Here is a 17,862-nt window from a genome sequence, read left to right as displayed (position 1 = left end):
CAGATACTCAGTCATTAACAGATCATGTTAAAAAACACATTATGTTCAAATCTGCCCAGTATTTATCATACGATTTATGTTCTCAGAATGTCTAGTGTTAAACTGTCCATATTATCAACCCCTCAGTCCTTATTCCAGATGTTAATGTGGAGTGGGATGGGGGATGGACTGTTTTCTTATTCATTTCCCCATCTTTTAGATATTGATACTTGGATATAATTCCTGGTACCTCAGAAAACATAAGCTGTAATCTGCCAGTTTGACTGCTCCACTGTTTGAGACACACGTTGGATACAGAAGAGTTAAAGCTGTGCTGCACTATAATCAACTATATACCTTTATCTGAAGAGCTCAAGAGTCTTGAGACTCATCTTCAGATAACTCTTTCTTTGAAGATCATCTTCCTGTTAGATCTCCACTGTTATGCTCCTATTCATTAGTCACAAGAATGTTGAGAGATTCTACCTCCCTGGAACTTCATAGCTGCTGAAAGCGAGTTAAAAGCTATTTCAGAAATACAAGTCTTTTAAACACAGGGAGGAGGACGAATAAAAAGCAGCAGCTCCAGTTATCTTTACAGAAAGGATAAGACATGTATTTGAAAGAAAGTAATCAGAATGCACTTTTTCCAGCAACAAATGCATATAATCAAACTACCTTGAAAGCTGTATAACAGAGGAGAAACTTGGATCTCTTATGAGAGTCTTACAAGGAGCTTGAGGGATTGCAGTTCAAATCCTTCCTATTTCTGTCTCTCCAAGACATGTTCACATTCCTCGAAGCTGCCAAAATTCCACATTCTTCCATCTACTGCATTAAGTCATTTACTTGGTAATCGTCTCCCTGTTCTACTCAAAAACTTAGTCCTGCACTTACCTTTAGGAAGGCATGAAACCGTGGCTTCTGTTTTTCACATCTAGTAATAGTCTCCTTGCTCATTTCAAAGAAATTCACAAATGGAGGGTATGTTTTCAGTAAGTCTTTTGACTGAAAGAAACAACTGTTACAGCTCTGCTTTACATATTATGTAGCATTGTACATATGTTCATATGCCCCAAGTCATAAAAAGCTGCTCAAAGGCACATTTCAATAAAGAATAAAAAATGTGTTGTAAACCCATGCATGTTCACAAAACAAGTTAAGACATTTTTGCATGCCAGATGCCCAAGATTCAATGCTGCTGATTAAATGCAGACTGCTCTCAGAAACATCAAGTACAGATATGACAACCTTAGAAGCTGCCGAGCAGCTCCAGCAGAAGGCAGATTCTCACCTGGCAAGACACTTTTGGTGAGATTTTTCGAAATTTCACACAGGTGTTTTCTCCAGTTACTGCAATCACCTTTAAAAGACACTAAACCACCTGAAGCAATACCTTAGACTGAAAGCTTCTGAATGCCAAACACCATTGGCCTCAAAACGATCAGGTCAGCAAAAGCACAAGTTACCTAGCAGACCACTTATTTTAAAAGGCACTGCAGTCCCAAACCTGGCTTTCCTGTTCTGCACATTCTGTATTTGTGAAAACTAGGAGTCCTTATTCACTTACACATTTCAAGTCTTCAAGGAAGAACACAAATTTCCATGAAAAGTTATTTTCCCAGTTATCTACTATTGATCAGAGGCAGCAGATAGATAAGGTTACCAGAAGAGCCCCTTCTAATGCTTGTGTAAAAAACATGTCTGTCATGTTGCAGATTACAGTAATATTTGGAGTCTCACCCCCTCACGACAGTGGACACACACACTTAAACTTGACATGGATTACTCATACAAAGTATATCGTGTAACTCAACTGAAATGTCTAAATAGAAAACACAATGATCCAAGTTAGTGTTCTTTCTCACTCAGTAGTGCTTTGCTTGTGTTTGCTAGCTCCTACAAATGGATTATTTTTAAGGCAGGATAATAGCTCATAATAGCTCAAACGCATGAAAAAAGAAACAGAAACTTACGTATTTAAGAATTATATCACCAATGCTTTTGCTTTCAGTCCAATTCATCATGAGATCTTCCAGGTCTTCCTAGAATACATACAGGGATTGGGGGGAAGAAAATAAGATGAGAATAAACTGTATAAAAATGTAAGATGGGATCACTGTTCTGCCAAACACGTAATTAGCTGTGTGCATCCATGCTGACAAAACAGGCAATCTTGAAAGCTGTATGATTTCATATTTCATAATTTCATATTAAGTCACTTCAGTCTACTGAGAGCTAAAAGCAAGATGCCTCTGGCTTACCAAATATATAGTTTTGAAACAATGCAAGCAGAGCCTAGCAGTGTATAAGCACTAGCCAGCTCTGCAACAAGATGACACTGCTGTGACCAACACAATCCTCTGGGATATATTCTGTAGTATTATAAAAAGTATACACAGAAGACAGTTAAACCAATCCTAAATAAGAGTATGTAACTACTGTAGGGCTCTTAAGTCCATAAGATAGGATTGAAATAGAACTAGCACAGGTTTCCCTCACTTCCTGCACCAGGGTGTCAAGGAAAGTGAGACCAGGTTGTTAAGCCTATGTCAGCTTGATAAGGATCAAGCTTATTCACTGTCAGCTAATAACAGGGACAGGAAGGCACAGCTGAAGGTTCAGGATTCACCTTAAGTGTAAAGGATTTACCATTAATATTAATTTGTTGCTGCCACTTCTCTTAGCTTTATTACACCAAAGATGAAGGAAAACACAACCACTACATCTAAACAACTTTGTCTACACCTCATGCTGCAGGTGAATCCTAGCTGGCACATGGACACACATGATCTACTTTCATCTCAGTGGGCACTTATCAATATCTACTGTGATTAACTAGACTGGATCCCAGTAGTTGGGAAAAAAAAAAAAAAAAAAAAAAAAACAACGAACACAAAACAAACAGAACACAAAAAACCAAACCTCTGAGTTACTGGCAATTTGCAAGTCCCTCTATTTTAAAAGCCTACTGTGAGATGCAGACAGGAACAGACATATGCCATTATTTGAAGGAGATGTTATGACTTCATATTTGAGGAAGACTTGCATCGTAGTCTACTGTGAAACCCAGAGATGGGTTCAGAAAGCATCTGCAATCCAGATCAAAATGAAGAAAGCCTCGAGAAAGCCTCCCCCTATCTCATAGGGAATTCTAATCAGCTTTTATTAGGCCTCAGTACCCAGTGAACTACTTCAGAGGTTGAAGTGCAAGACAGTTTTGAGCTGATAGCTTCTGACAGTTCGTTCAAAGCCATTTAAAGGAGGGATTAGTTTTTCCTACCAAAAGATAGAAGTCTCCTTATAGGAACATGTCTAAAGCCCAGGAAAACATTGATTTTTCTAAAATTTTATTTGTTTTCTTGGCTTTTTTTGAATTTCATAAGCTTTAACTATCCTTCCAAGAGTCCTCACTTACTGTTTTAATAGAAACATGTATGTTATAAGCACTTGTGAGAGTTAGACTACCATTTGATACCACTGGCCCTTTTGACCAGTTTGGTATCCGTTACAAAAAAGCTCCTACAGGAAGAGGTAGTGAAATAGGAAAAGAACCCAGCTCATGAATGACAATATTAGTTCCATGCACATTACTCAGACTTCAGATATTTCTAAGTAAGTGTTAAACATTAACTCGCACATAATTCCATAGGTTGAACAGTATGTAACTGCACCAGGATAAATCTACAGCTATCCAGCAGATACAATTTAAAGCACATAGAAAAGATTCAGTCTATACGAAAGCTTCCCTTGCAGGGGAGAACTTGCAGCTTGCCTTGATTTTAGTATGCACATCAAGAATATCCGGAATGCTGCCAAATATGGTCTTAATCTCTTCCTGTGCAAGGATCGGTCCTCCAAGTTGTCCTTCCTTCTCCAACGGAACTTGAAATAACTGATGAATTAGACAAAAAAAAAAGTTAATGCCTTCCCAACCGCCACACATTGTGTTAGAGTTATGAAAGCTTACTTCCAGTTAGCAAGAGTGGGTTATGGAGGAATGGTTTTAAGATACAAACACTGAATTCAATACATCACTAAAGCATAACTCCACTTTTATCAACGTTTCTACTCACACATATCTTAGCTCATTCTTTAAGTAGGTAATCAGCTGCAGTGGAAACAAACCTTCTAGAAATTAAGGTCTTCCTGTAAGATGTTTGGTATTCTGCTCCTCTTGGAATAATTGAAGAACAAAAAAAAAAAAAAAAAAAACACGCAAAATTTTCCCCCTACCATCTCTCTCTATTCACCAATATCTTAAAAATCTGAGTCATTAAGATCCTATTTTCCAGAAGCTTACAATTTCTATACAATTTGCAATTCCATTGCAGATCCCAGACTAGAAATTGTGGTTTCCAGCCTTTATTACTAATACATACAAAACATTTTTATAGGTCAATAAAATTACATGAGACTGTTTACACTTTCATCTTTTTATGAACCTTGGATGCACCTAAGCCCTCAAAAGCCTGCAAATCACAGGCTGAAAATGATCATTGAGGGAAACACATCTTACTACAATTGACCTGTATTTGCTTTAAAACCAGCTTACCTGAATGATTGTTGTTAGAATATCAACGTAGTTACTCTCTGTCTGATACAATTCCTTAGCAACCTGCCATCTTGCAGACTGCTTTAGTGGAAGAGGAGTTGAGTTTTTGGAAGGCCTTGCACAGGATTTTGGTGTTTCTGATGAGCAGATATTCCCAAAGGAAAAAATAGAGCTTTATTACAATAGAGTTCCCAAAAAAAGCTCCCCCTCAAAGACAGGGAAAAAAACCTTCAGAATTAAGGGACGATAGCTTTTCATTTTCTTAAAAGGCTATTCTGTAGGTTTTTCTAAAGTTACCAGAACTCTTTCTAGAAAATGCCTTTCTTTATTACAGCCTAATTATAGAACAGTAATATATTCTTCCTCAAAATTAGTCTGAAACCAGTAAGCCATTTATGGGCAGGTCAATGACTTAACACTACTATGTTTAGTAGGAAGTGAGGATTAGGTGCTAAACATTATTTATACAGACATTATGTACAAAAGTACTTTTCTACTTTTATTTTGGCATGTAAACAATTATCTTTCAGCTGCCAATCATCCCTGCATTAGGTATGTAGCTCAAAACCATTTATTAAAATCAGTCCTTGCATGCAACACTTACATTTCAACCTATTAGGGTGAGAAAAAAAAGACACAAGAAATTTCTCTTCAAGCTAAAGCCAAGGCAGATGTGGAGCAGTCCGCTAGTTTTAAGTACTTGCTCATATATTGGACCTCAGAGACCTGTACTCACTCATTCTGATGTCAAAGTCCATTACTGTCACAGTTACTATGAAATAGGTACCTTACCTGTTGTTTTCAAAATATCACTTTTTCTGAAACTGTCTGCTGATGTTGAATTAGAAGAAACTTTTGTATCAGGGGTTACAAGAGCGCTAGTATGATTTAAGAAAGGTGGTCTTTGAGAGTAAGCTGATCTTTCCTGTATTCCTTCCGAATTATCACTTCAGGTTGTACCTCACTAAGACTACTTATTTGACTTGTATACAGGGGCTTTTTTAAAAGCAGTAGTAACTCCACACACCACCTCTATCTACATGATGGAACTGAGGCTTAACTGAGGCTTTTTTTTTTTTTAAACCCCAGGTATTACATTTAATCTACAATTTTGCAGTTTCCTCTCTTCCACAAGAACCACATGCACAGACATTAAAAGCTCTTCGCCAATTAATCAACCAAAACCAGTTGGTGATTTATATTCTTGTGAAGTTTTAGACATCACAGTTTGTCAGCACCAACAGTGTTACCTCAACAGAACTTTTCAAAGACCTAGAAGAGGGCTTTGCAGGAATTTTCCCTTTACTGTCTTTAGAAAAGAATCTTCATCCTCCTTTCTCCAAGTATCCTACTGGAAAGGCTTTTAGATGATTTACTGTTAACTATGCTGCTTATTTGTTGCGGATTTTCAACAGAGTATGTGAAGTATTTTGGAGTAACACTTTACTGTACTTCATATTTATCAACTCTATCTTTTCCTTGTTTTCATTTGGGTATGAATATGCTTACTGCAACAACAAGAGGCAGCCTGGCCTCTGTCTGAACTCTTTACTCCAGTTCTGCTTTCTGCACACTTTGAAAAGGAGAAAGCCTGGAATTAATTAGGAAATCTATAGCAAAAGCCGTAAGACTCCCTACCACTACCATTACCACTTGTACGCAGAGAGCTCTTACACACTGCAAGTGCATCTGCATCAAAGTTTTTAGCTCTACCTCCATTAGTACTGCTCGACTCTGGAGTGTTAGAAATATCCAGCAAGGACCCGATGGAAAGGGAATGTTCAGCTGATGGACGTTTCCGCGGAGGGAATGGCGACATGTCTGTTTCCCTGGTCAGTTGTGCAAGAGTTTCTTTCAAACGGCGTCTTTTACGATTGCTGTTTGGAGTACTCAGAGAAAGTAGTGACACAGATTTCTTGAGGCCAGGACTCTCTGACTGTAGTAAAAGAAAGTCTAGTTTAGTGTTTTACCCACAGTGTCCAGCTCAATACAGTGCAAAGGTAAGTTAATTGTAGAGATCAGCATGCAACACGACTCTTCTTAAGGAAACCAAGGGAAAATGGGTGAAGCCCTTTTTTCCCCCCTTTTAAACTGGAAACCACACCAGTATTTTGGATGACTAAAAATAAGTTCAACCTTTGGGAAGCAGACAAAATGTTTTTTCAAATTAGTATTCTACATATATAATTTATAGTGGATTATCTGAAACATTCTGCTTTAAAATATTTGATCTCTGGGCCTATACATACTATTGTGTATGCTCATTTTACCACCAAATACATGCTGCACATTACGTGAGAGTTTAATATACCTTCTCAAATAAATACATGGACTCTCCAGCTCTGGCATCCATTTGAATGCTTCCCCAGAACCACTAAAGGAAAAAGAAAACACACATTAAGAACACATTACAGGGCTTCACCCAAACTTTAAAAAATGCAAAATCATATATCTAATAGTAACGCAGTTTGCATACTAAATGCAAGCATGTGGCTTATTCTGAAGAAAAATAAAAGAAAAAAAGAAAAATAATTCTCCCATACCAAGTATTATATAACACTATTCTTTCAATAATTTGTCAGCACTAACCTCTTGCTTTACAACATAAAGGTTTTTTAAAGGTTCAAATGGAAGATCTTTTACTGTACTTTCTTCAACCACTAAGTGCGTACACCTTTCATCACCAACTGGTAAATAATGTCCTCCTAGAAAAAAAAGGCAAATTAGCAAGACTGAAGAATATTATTAGAAATTAGTAGCTCACTTGATAGTTCTAACATTATGATATGGCAACTCTCTCATTAATGAGAGAAGAGCCAAAAAGAGATTAACTCTTCAATGAGCTGATGAATTGTTGGGCTTACACAACACCCTGGACATTATCAGCAGCGGACAGCTTTTAGAAAATAGAATGTAGCATGCAGTAGTAAAGTACACATTGAAAACTCAAGAGTACAGACTTTAGAGAACATTTAAACCTGTCTGGCAATAAATGCAATAGTCTTCTGGAAAGCTTTTCTTGTTTCTTAGAAGAACAAGACAGGAATACCCAACCTAAAGACATCCACAAGCTAGAACCTGTGCATGACACAGTCTTAAGCAGCTTCAGGTATATGGGTCAGGGGAAAGGAGGGGGAGAAAAAACAAAACAAAAAACAAACAAAAAAAAACAAACAAACAAACAAACAAAACCCCCACAAACACGCAAACCCAGTAAATTTCCATCTCTTTTGAGGAAGCCTTGCTGTTACAAGCTTGCTCCATTCCCATGGCTATGGTTCTGTTCCATGCAACTCTAGCAGTACAAGGCTGGAGACCTGCAAGTTACCTGCTACATCACCACTGTTAATATGATTATTAATATTGTAGTACACGGCTGAAAATTGGAACACTTCCAATCAAGTGTTTTACCAGTGATGATATCCTTTTTCCAGGATATCTTCAAGCATCCTGCAATTACTTCTTTTTAAATTATCTAGTTTCAATCAGCCTAGGAAGTCTGAAGTCCTCAGCAGCTATCAGAATTTATGCATACACCAACATCTAAAAATCAACTTATAGCTCTTGAAGTTGAAACATCTTCATTAATACTTCAGGATTCCTGATCTAGCATTTCAACTTCACCGAAGTATTTATCAGCTATAAACCCCATTCTTTCTACAGGTCAACTTCCATAAACAATAACCTTGCATTTCTGTCATTTCTTCCATGTTAGCTTTCTCATCATCAGAGAATCCAAGGAAACTTAACATGCAATCCTGGAAGGGAGGAACCTTGAACTGATTTCTGAAGTCATCATCAGCTGCACAGAAATCACTGAAAAACAAAAAATGCACAAGAAGGTCACTAAATCAGTACTACATCACTATTTAAACAGAAGCTCACAACACTACACGTGAACAGGATGCAAGATTAAAGCTGAAGGAAAATAAACACCTACATTTCATTCCTTTTCTCCCAAGACTTATAAATCCACTCGGATTTCAAAATAGGTGTACCAAGACTTACAGCAATCTACAAAACAGAAAAAGCACAAGTTGTACCAACTTTTTTCATTTAAGTCTCCTCTGACAAGAAAAATTCGTAACCTTGCTTTTACTTTTCAAGACAAATACTGCAAAAAGCAAACATATTCCTTCAAGAATCATGTCCAACTGTAACTCCCGAGAGTTAGAATGCGTTCATTCTTCACTGACCAAGAGATCAGATCAATAACTCTATTTTGACACTTACTCAAAAGTTTGTTTGTCTGAGATCCTTCTTCACTCACAAAAATGAAGGATCTGAGATCCTTCTTCACTCATAAAAACATAAAACCAAATCTGTTGTGGTGGAACATGGCACCTTTTTTTCTTCTTTTGATACTTTGTATGAAGATAAACATCCCAGCCTGCTTTTACCAAAGAGAAAGCAACTACTCCAAAAGTAATTTCTATGATTGCTTGAGAGACTGTAAAGTTTTCCTACTTTTTCCATTTGAGTTGGCAGAAAGGAGTGTTTGAATAGAGTTAGAATGCAGGTCTTCTCTTCCAGCTGGAAGATTAGAAAGACAGACTAGGAAAAAAGCAACAGCCTACAACTCAAACAAGGGAGCGTCAAGTGACACAGGCATTGTTGTGTCATATTCCATGGTACAGAAAAAAAAAAAAAACAAAAACAAACAAGCAAACAAAAAAAAAACAAAAAACAAAAAAAAAAAACACACACACACAACTATTAACTTGTTTTTACATGTCAACTGGACATACATGTCCTGAAGGATTCCCTTTTGGTGTTGTCAGAAAAAACCTAGCATATATTTATACATAAAGATTTGAACGCTTATACATAACAAGTTAAAAATAATTTTTAAAAGAAAATGCATATAAATTGAGTACTAAAGTTTTTTGCAAGTTACCTCGAAGTTTATTGTCTGGACAGACAAAAAAGCAGGCATGTTGACAGATAAACCCTTGTTTATAGATAAACAAATGTTCATTAACGTCATCAGTATAACATCAAGTACCAACTCAAGCTTACATACTCTGAATTTGTCTCCGTGTGTTGAGTTAGCCACCAGATGTGTAACTTTTGAACTAAAGTCCCTTCGAATAATTCCACCCATATGATGAACCAAGGTCACTAGCTTAACCTGAAAAATAAGGAGAAAGTAAGTTTCCAGTATATTTTTTGAAGTGTACAGTGCAGTGTGAGAGCAGTACAAAAATAGTTTACAAAGTATGCTACAGGAGGTTACATTAAATGTCTATGAATAGAAATGCTCTGATTTGTTCTTAAAACTTGTTCACATCTACAGGAGAGGATATAGTTGACACAGCAGAAGTAGTATTAACTTTTTTTTTAGCATTTAATACAGTCTTGCTGTGTAGCTTGAGAAAAACTATCCAAGCCACCATTACTCTCATGATCATCATATATAATGCCTTCACCTTTTCATGCACAATAGATTTGAAGGATGCTTTCCTCACTGATTTTCCACATGAAGGGGCAATTGACAGAATTTACATAAGATAGCAGTTTGTTCAATTTAAATCTAGTGGATCAAACTTAGCTATCCCTAACACTGGGCAAATGCAGACATGGAGCCATATTGTTTATTTCCTGGTGTCCAATAGGGAAATTAGGTGCCAACGGCATCACTGAAATGGAAAAGTGTTAGAGTATTAAACCACTTCATATCTAGATATGTCAAGACTACAGTCCTGATTGTATGATAGCAAGATAGCATGGTGGTAAGATAACATGTCTGCAAGTGCTAGGAACAGGACAACAAAACTTTACTTGGCCACACTACTACCTATACAAATGAAGGACACTATCGGGTAAACATCATCTAATCTGAAACCTCTGTTTACAAATCTTTAAGCCCTACTGAATCTCAACTGTTTAGCATCACACTCAAAAAAGTGACAAAAAAAGGCATGGACAAAATTACTTGGACAAGGAAATAACCTCAAATTTCACTGCCTCTGGATGTGTAACAAAACAAAAGAACAAACAATTCATTCCCCCCATATGAGCTCTAGCCAAGGTTAAGCTGTATGGGTGAGATAAATAAGTATTTTGAAAATAAACTTAACAGTTTTATCAATCAAAAGGAAAAAAAAAAAAAAGTCTTACTAATTCGTCTTTCTTTCTGAATCCTGTAAAGCACAGTACCAAGTTCAACATACTTGCACAGTACAGCGGACGACAGGAAAAAGGTAAAGGCTGAAAATAAGAAGTAAGCTTATTAGTCAAAAGCATTCTGCTTCCACTAAAGTTTGAATATTTTCTTTAATACAGTACTCTTGTTCCTAGTATTAAAATGCATCAGACAATAGTTCAAGTCTGTGCATTTATCTACATCTCAGCTCCAGACCTGCTGTCCTGGTTTCAGCTGCGATAAAGTTAATTTTCCTTCTTAGTAGCTAGAGTAGTGCTGTGTTTTGGATTCAGTATGGGATTTGGTATGAGAAGAATGCTAATGATACACTGATGTTTTCAGTTGCTGCTGAGAGATCAAAGACTTTCCAACTCCCCATGTCCTGACCATGCACAAGTACACAAGAAGCTGGGAAGGAGCAAGGCCAGAGCACCAGACCCAAATTAGCCAATGAAATACTCCATATCATGTAATATCATGCTCAGTATATAAAGGAGGTTTGGCCAGGAAGTGGGGTGGTTCTCTCTCACCTCCGGAATTGTAATTGCAGGATGTTGTTATTTCAGGATCACTAGCCAGGAACAGGCTGGGCATTGGTCAGCAGACAGCGAGCAATCGCATTGTGCATTGACCATTTGTACTTTCTACTACTGTTATTGTCTTATTTTATTTCAATTCTTAAACTGGCTTTATCTCAACCTATGAGTCTCCTTCTACCCCTCCAGTTCTCTTCCCCCATCCCCTGGGCAGGGGAGGGTGAGTGAGCAGCTGTGTGGTGTTTGGCTGCCAGCCGGGTTTGAACCATGATACCTGCCAACATTCTGATAAAGCAGCTAGAGCATCCCAAAGTTTCACAGCTTCATGCTTTTTTTCCTCCCCAGTCCATCTCCTCTACGTGAAGAGCTTTGGAAATATAAAGTATCTGCTGGAGCATCATTTGTAGGCTGTCTTTCTTAACAGCAAAATCCCAACCAGTGGGTTAACATCTCCTACAACTACTACTGCATAGCTATAGCCTTACTATTGTCTGCCTGTGCTTTCTCACTACATGAAATAGTAACACAATAGTAGATACTTGCTTTTCTTAAAATTCTCTTGCTAAAAATATTTATGATTGTCAAAGCAAAGTAGTTTTTATTTTGAGCACTTAATCTTTATTACTCACTGCACCAGAGAACTACTCAACTGATTTCAACAGAAAGCACATACCTCTCCTTTTTGTGCACAGTGCAATACTACTGGAGGCCCAATGACACGGCAATCTGCTTTGCAGAGGTTGTTAAAGATAGAATCTTGGAAGTCTGATACAACGAAGATAGACTCAAATTCTGGGGAATCGGAATCTCCAAGCTCTTCTATTGTGTCTGTCTTTATGTAGGGCACTTTAATTTCCTTGATGAATGGGAAAGCATTATTCAGGCAACATACTTATACTAGTGTGAAAATTCAACTGATTTTTATTTTGGACCATTAAAAAAATAAATAAATAAAATAAGAAAAAAAAAAAAAACACACAACCAAAAAACGTAGGATTCAGATTCCAGAGACAGACTCCTAGGATTTGTGAAAGCTGAATGAGATGCACTGTTCTCTAGCATAAGAATAGCTATGAACTGCACCTAAAAAAAAACCACATCTTAAAGTAATTCCTGTTTCCGCAGAATAAGAATAATATAGTATTGAAAATATCTACAGATAGGAAAAAAAAAAAATAAGCTCAGCACAGAAATTAAATTTCAGACTGTCAGTTTAAGGTACTTCTGGATGCTATTAAAAAGTATTATCCAGCTTGCGACAGCAAGTTCCATGCTGCTTAAGATCTAAAGAACATAAGGCAATTTTGTTCATTGCTTGATATTTTTAAGGGCTCTAAAAATTTAGTCTGTTCCAATTCCAACCATTAGTTTCAAATTTTATGTTCACATCAAGAAATGGAGAACCACTTCTTACACTTAAGTGCAGCTTTCAGTTGAATGATAAGTCAATTAACCAATTATGAAGTCAGTTCATAGCAAAAACTTATGTGTTGACTTAATATAAGCATGCAGTTGAACATCTCCATCGATATTTCTATCCCCCTGTTAGAAAACACCGCTAATTAAGAGCTGGAGATATTAATTCCATATTTGAGGAAGTGTAAAAAAAGTGCCAATTTTGACAAGCTTTAAGTGACACCATCAGAAACGTTAGCATATATTGTGACCGTTATGCCCAATTAATATAAAGCGTGTGCACATTTCAGTCCCAGTGAAGTACAACATGCTACATGCAATCACTTGTGCTTAATTGCATGACATACCATTTGAATAATACTTTTTATTAGTTTTTCTTCTGATTTACCAGGACTAGTTTCCTTTATCTTTATAACTGGTACTTCCATTATCTTAATGGTCTGTGGAAGAGGAGAAATTTAATACAGAACCAAATTGGTTACTAGAAGTCAAAAAGCATACCATCTCATTCCAGTGACTGTTTTATCTTAGACCCACATACCTCCAAGGCTTTCAGAAGCTCCTCACATTTGCCTGCTTCCTGAACCAAAACCACTCTTGTTTCTATTTGAGGCATTTCTTCTGTTTATAGAAAAACAAGGGTACTATTCATATTTTAATAGAAAAAAAACATGTTAGACCTAACTCAAGCAATAATGTATAGAAGAATACAGGCAGACTGCATCCTTTCAAGCTGCACTGATTATCAGGAACAAGCCTGAAAAATAAATGTTACCTCAACAAGATTGTCCTTTAATTAAGGTACACCCAATTGACCATAGAGCCTAGAGCTTCTAGTATATGGTGAAACAAGATCCTGCAGTTCATTACCTTATTGTCAAGGCAAGAACATGCAAGAAGTCACCAAACACAAGAAAGGAAAAAAAAAAAAAAAAAAAAAAAAACAGAAAACCCAATAAAATTTACTTAATGCTTCTAGCAAAATTAAAAACTAAGACTTGCTGGAAAATAGACAGCTGCTATCTTTTCTAGTTTCTGTGTTCCTGGTCGACAAGGGTCATTACTTCCTCATAACTATTCAGTTTCACCAAGAAATATCAGAACTGAAGTTAGATACCTTGTTCTTTTCCTCAGTGCATTAATAAGCTTTCAAAATATTAGGAGGAAAGGACAAGTGTTGCCTCTATGTCATTTGAACCAAAAAACTGCCACTGGATTTTGGCTGCTGCACTGCAGGAAAACAAAAATATCTTTTGGTTTTTTTTTTAATTTCAAGACTTGGTCTTGAATTATTTTCAAGCTCATGCCTATTCATCTCTCTAAAACGTAGCTCTACAACAGAACAGCTGTAGTTTCCAATAGTGTCAAAATATCACCTGGAATTACTTAGACCACAGAAGAGGCATCAAACGGAACTAACAGCTTGCTATACATCAGCCAGAAGACTCATTTGATTTCATGGCTGTAACCCTAATTTTTTTAACAAGATGGGTTAAAAATTAAGACAGTCCCTTTGTTGGTAAAAGGATACCAAGCCAAAACCCTTTTAGCCACCCTACGTACAATTCTGTAGTTCAGCAAAGCACTTTTGGTTTTTCAAAACTACTAAATACCTACAAAGTAATCAGTCATTACAAAAACATAGTAGTCTCAAAATAAGCTTCTTCCATTACCTTCAACATCTAAAACAGAACCAGGAAATACATTCTCTTTGGAGGTTTCTATAATTTTTGAGTCAAGAACAGAAGAATCAGCCAAGAGGCTCCTCCCGGTTTCAGACACCAGCGTACTGTTGTCAGCCATGATTATGTCTCCTTTCTTCAACAGCTAGAAGATATATGTGCTAAGTTAAGTTACAGTTGCAAAAAGATCATTATTAAGAGTTTTACGACTAGGGCAGTCAGAAGTAACTTCAGACTTCTGAAAACAAAACATTTAGACTCTTATTAAAAATCCCACTCACAGAATAGTTCTGAAAAAGTATTGAGTCACAGAATTGATAAAGGACTGACAAGAAACCTATTACAGAAATGGTTCTGAGCTGGTTGCCCACCACAGAAATAATGCATTTGCACAGAAAGCTACAGAGAGGGTACTTCACTCTGAGCAGCAGGGATGCACTAACTCTGGTGGTCGTTTTAAGAAGTTTCATCACAAAACACCAACAAACTAAAAGCACTTGCTTGTGTCAGTGATAAATTATAAACTGTATTTGAGACCAAGATCGGCATTGTTAAAGTGAAACATTAGCAGAAGAACTACGTTAAACAAAACATCTTGATAAAACTGGATTTTTCAGGTGAACTGGCTAGAGTTACTGTAGTTTCATAAAAATGACCACTCAGGGAGTAGAACCAAAAGTATTTACTCAAAGAAAAATTAGATTTCTCAAAATGCATGAGAATCTTTACAACATTAATAAGCATATATATATCTATATGATCTAGCCTATTGTCCTACATTAACTATAATACAGTAAAAGTACCTATTCACCATCAGATAGAGAGGCCTTCTGTCTTCTCACCACAAATAGAATACAGCTGTGTTCTCCCTGCCCATCAAACAAGCGTGTCACATGCTGGAAAGGCAGAATTCTTATTCTTCTCATATTTTGAACAAATAGCTACTTGAACCTTGTACCAGAAAATTTGTTCTAATACACCTGCCCAACATGCAGCACATTTTCATTTGTGTGTGAAGCAAGAAGCATGCATTTCCTGTGATTCATTAGTCTCATAAATTTAAATTTTTGCACAGCGATATCAGAAGGTACCTAGAATAACCACAGTATCTGAACTGCTATAGTATAATAGAAGTATACTATTATAATCATATAATAACCTTCTGCATCACTTTAACTGAAGTCCTTCTCCTCATAACTGTAAACGCCCCTTTACAACAGTAGCCACACAACTAATACATTAAAGCATTGTCTGAGAGTGGACTCATGAGGTAGTAAACCCTTAGAGAATGGCATGTACTATTTTTCAAGTTGCGCAATGCCTGCTCACTTACATAGGAAAGTAAAAATCAGAAGACAAAAAACAATGGTTTTTTTTGGCATAACGGCAATATAGAAAAGAATTTATCTTCTAGAGTTTAGGAGATCATGCTTGAGACTCTTCGACAGGATTCACGTCCTCATCATACATCAGGTAAGTTCCTAATATAGTGATGAGCAATAAGTCAAGACTACAAATCTCTCATAATTCTAAACGTATTCAGTTATCAAAATTGCCACCTTAGTTGCAATTTTAATGTCACACACAGCTGTGCAGGCTCCCTAGAATTAAGTTTCCTAGCAGTAATTCCCAGTCACCCAGCTAGTTTATCTCAGAAAAGCTTGAGATCTAGCAAGAGGAGAAAGTAACTTTAACCAGAAAGTCTTTAGGGACCACCTGTCCAGATGTTACAGAGATATCAGCAGGAACTGTTATACAAGTACCTCTTCTTTGTCAGAGAGGGTGGAAGGAAACATAATCTTGGAAGATTCAAACCACATTGTTAATGATGATAACCACACAGACAATTATATGTAAAGTCAGACCAAAAAAACCCCTCCAGTTAAGGGTACCATAACATTTAAATCTTACAAAGTCTGAGACATTGATACGATTCCTGTCATGCTGTTGTTGCTATACCTAATAGCATGTATATGAACACACGCTTACAGAGAACTTGACTGTGTATTTGGGCTGGGCATTGAGTTTATGGATGGTCTTTCCAATTTATTTATTTATGGAGTTCCATTCTGGGTATATTTTAAAAAATAGTCCCTGTTTTAACGGTCACATATTTATTAATAAAATAATACTGGTCACGAGACTTACACACTGAGACTGCTGATATACAGAAGAGAATAAACAGCACACAGAAGTTATGAACATAGCAGTTTTCCCCTCACATAAGAAAAGGCAGACCACCATCACTCCAGAGTTCAGACCTGAACACCTCCACAGCATTACGTTTACAAATTACCTCCCAACACTTTGTGGAAAGCCCGGAGATCACAAAACACCCACATGTTAACATACGTTTCTTAAAGCAAGGAGGCGACATTTAAAAACTCGCTATGTTACCCACTTCCCTCCCGGGGAGCCCCCCAGGAGCGGGACCCGGCAGCAAGTACAGCTCTGCCCACAGATCGCCAGCGGCCTAAACAGATCCCGGAGCGGCACCGAGCAGCGAAGCGATACGGCCCCCAGACACACCCCCGCTGCCTCGACCGCAACCCCCCGGCCCACCGCGGGCTCGGCCTCGGCCTCAGCCTCCCCCAGCCCGGCCGCGCCGCGCCACACCCGCCCGAGGCCGGCTCTCCCCTCACCACCTGCCGCCAACCGCAGACACAACCTCCGCCATCAGCAGCCCTCGCCACCACCAATTCAAAAAGCGAGCCGCCGCCCTAAGTGCGCCACGGATTGGCTGCCAGCCCCACCACCCCTCTGTAAGCCGCCGCCTCATTCGAGCATCTCTCCGAAATGTCCCGCCCCCTTCCCTTCGCTTTTTGGACAGCCCTTTGCCTCCTTCTTTCTCTGATTGGCTGCCGCGCCCGCCGCTCGTGACTGGGCGGCCTCCCATTGGCGGCGGGAAGTTTCCTGGGCAGACGAGCAGCCCCGTGTTGCGGTACCCGAGCACAGGTTGCTGAGTGGGTGGGGCGGGGGGGTGGGCGCTTTGCGCTGATTGGCTGCTGCAGGGTTTCGAACGCTTCCAACGGCCGCGGCGGAGAGACCCGGATAGAGTGGGGGAGGGGCTCGGGCCCCCTCAGCGCGCCTGGCGCCAATAACCTCAGCGCGTCACCCTGTTACACGCATCTCTATTAAAATACTCGGAATTATACATATTCATTCTATTCCCTGGGTCAAATTATCCTATTACACAGTCACTACGCGTGCGGCCTGGGTCTCTGAGGGGTTTCCCTGGGGGTCTTGTGTGGTACCTGATGGTCCCTGCTCTTACTGCCCTGCCCAGGAGCTCTGTGCCTTTTTTCCACCTGTGGTTTTTGTCTTGCCTCATCGCTCTGTAGAGTTTCTCACGCTCTTTATCTCAGTTTCAACAGGTGTCTGCTGGTTTATCTGCCCTCCCCAAAACGTGCCCATCACACTTGAAAAAATTACGTCCTTGGGTGCATTCTTGTCTGAGGACCCTTACAACGCTATTAATTCAGTAAACTCTGTCTTGCCGAGGGTATGGGTGTGCATACATTATGCTGCGTTTCAGAATAATTAGTTTAT

The 17,862-nt window shown here is 38.4% G+C and overlaps 1 protein-coding gene across 7 annotated transcripts in view; it reads right to left on the bottom strand.

Annotated features, from left to right (window-relative positions):
- ECT2 (epithelial cell transforming 2) overlaps positions 1-17,053 on the bottom strand; it is a 30,848-nt gene extending 13,795 nt beyond the window's left edge. For 2 of the 7 annotated variants that reach the window (XM_042800293.1, XM_042800329.1), the window contains exons 1-16: positions 16,982-17,053; positions 14,305-14,458; positions 13,173-13,252; positions 12,979-13,071; positions 11,889-12,071; positions 10,655-10,744; positions 9,558-9,665; positions 8,475-8,548; positions 8,220-8,350; positions 7,124-7,239; positions 6,846-6,908; positions 6,248-6,470; positions 4,535-4,671; positions 3,755-3,874; positions 1,956-2,024; positions 877-987 (exon numbers count right to left, since the gene is read on the bottom strand). In XM_042800293.1, coding sequence (XP_042656227.1) covers positions 877-987; positions 1,956-2,024; positions 3,755-3,874; positions 4,535-4,671; positions 6,248-6,470; positions 6,846-6,908; positions 7,124-7,239; positions 8,220-8,350; positions 8,475-8,548; positions 9,558-9,665; positions 10,655-10,744; positions 11,889-12,071; positions 12,979-13,071; positions 13,173-13,252; positions 14,305-14,458; positions 16,982-16,990 — 1,761 coding nt within the window. In that variant the 5' untranslated portion in view covers positions 16,991-17,053. Of the gene's footprint in view, positions 1-876; positions 988-1,955; positions 2,025-3,754; positions 3,875-4,534; positions 4,672-6,247; positions 6,471-6,845; positions 6,909-7,123; positions 7,240-8,219; positions 8,351-8,474; positions 8,549-9,557; positions 9,666-10,654; positions 10,745-11,888; positions 12,072-12,978; positions 13,072-13,172; positions 13,253-14,304; positions 14,459-15,116; positions 15,172-16,710; positions 16,785-16,955 lie in introns of those variants that run through there. The other 5 variants (XM_042800316.1, XM_042800308.1, XM_042800322.1 and 2 more) reach the window with 5 other exon arrangements.
- Between the last annotated feature and the right edge of the window lie 809 nt (positions 17,054-17,862).

The sequence above is a fragment of the Tyto alba genome, unplaced genomic scaffold (genome assembly GCF_018691265.1).
Source record: "Tyto alba isolate M040663 unplaced genomic scaffold, T.alba_DEE_v4.0 Super-Scaffold_10, whole genome shotgun sequence".
Lineage (NCBI taxonomy): Eukaryota > Metazoa > Chordata > Aves > Strigiformes > Tytonidae > Tyto > Tyto alba.
The sequence above is the reverse complement of the archived record's forward strand: the minus strand, read 5'-3'. Positions and strand labels throughout refer to the sequence as shown.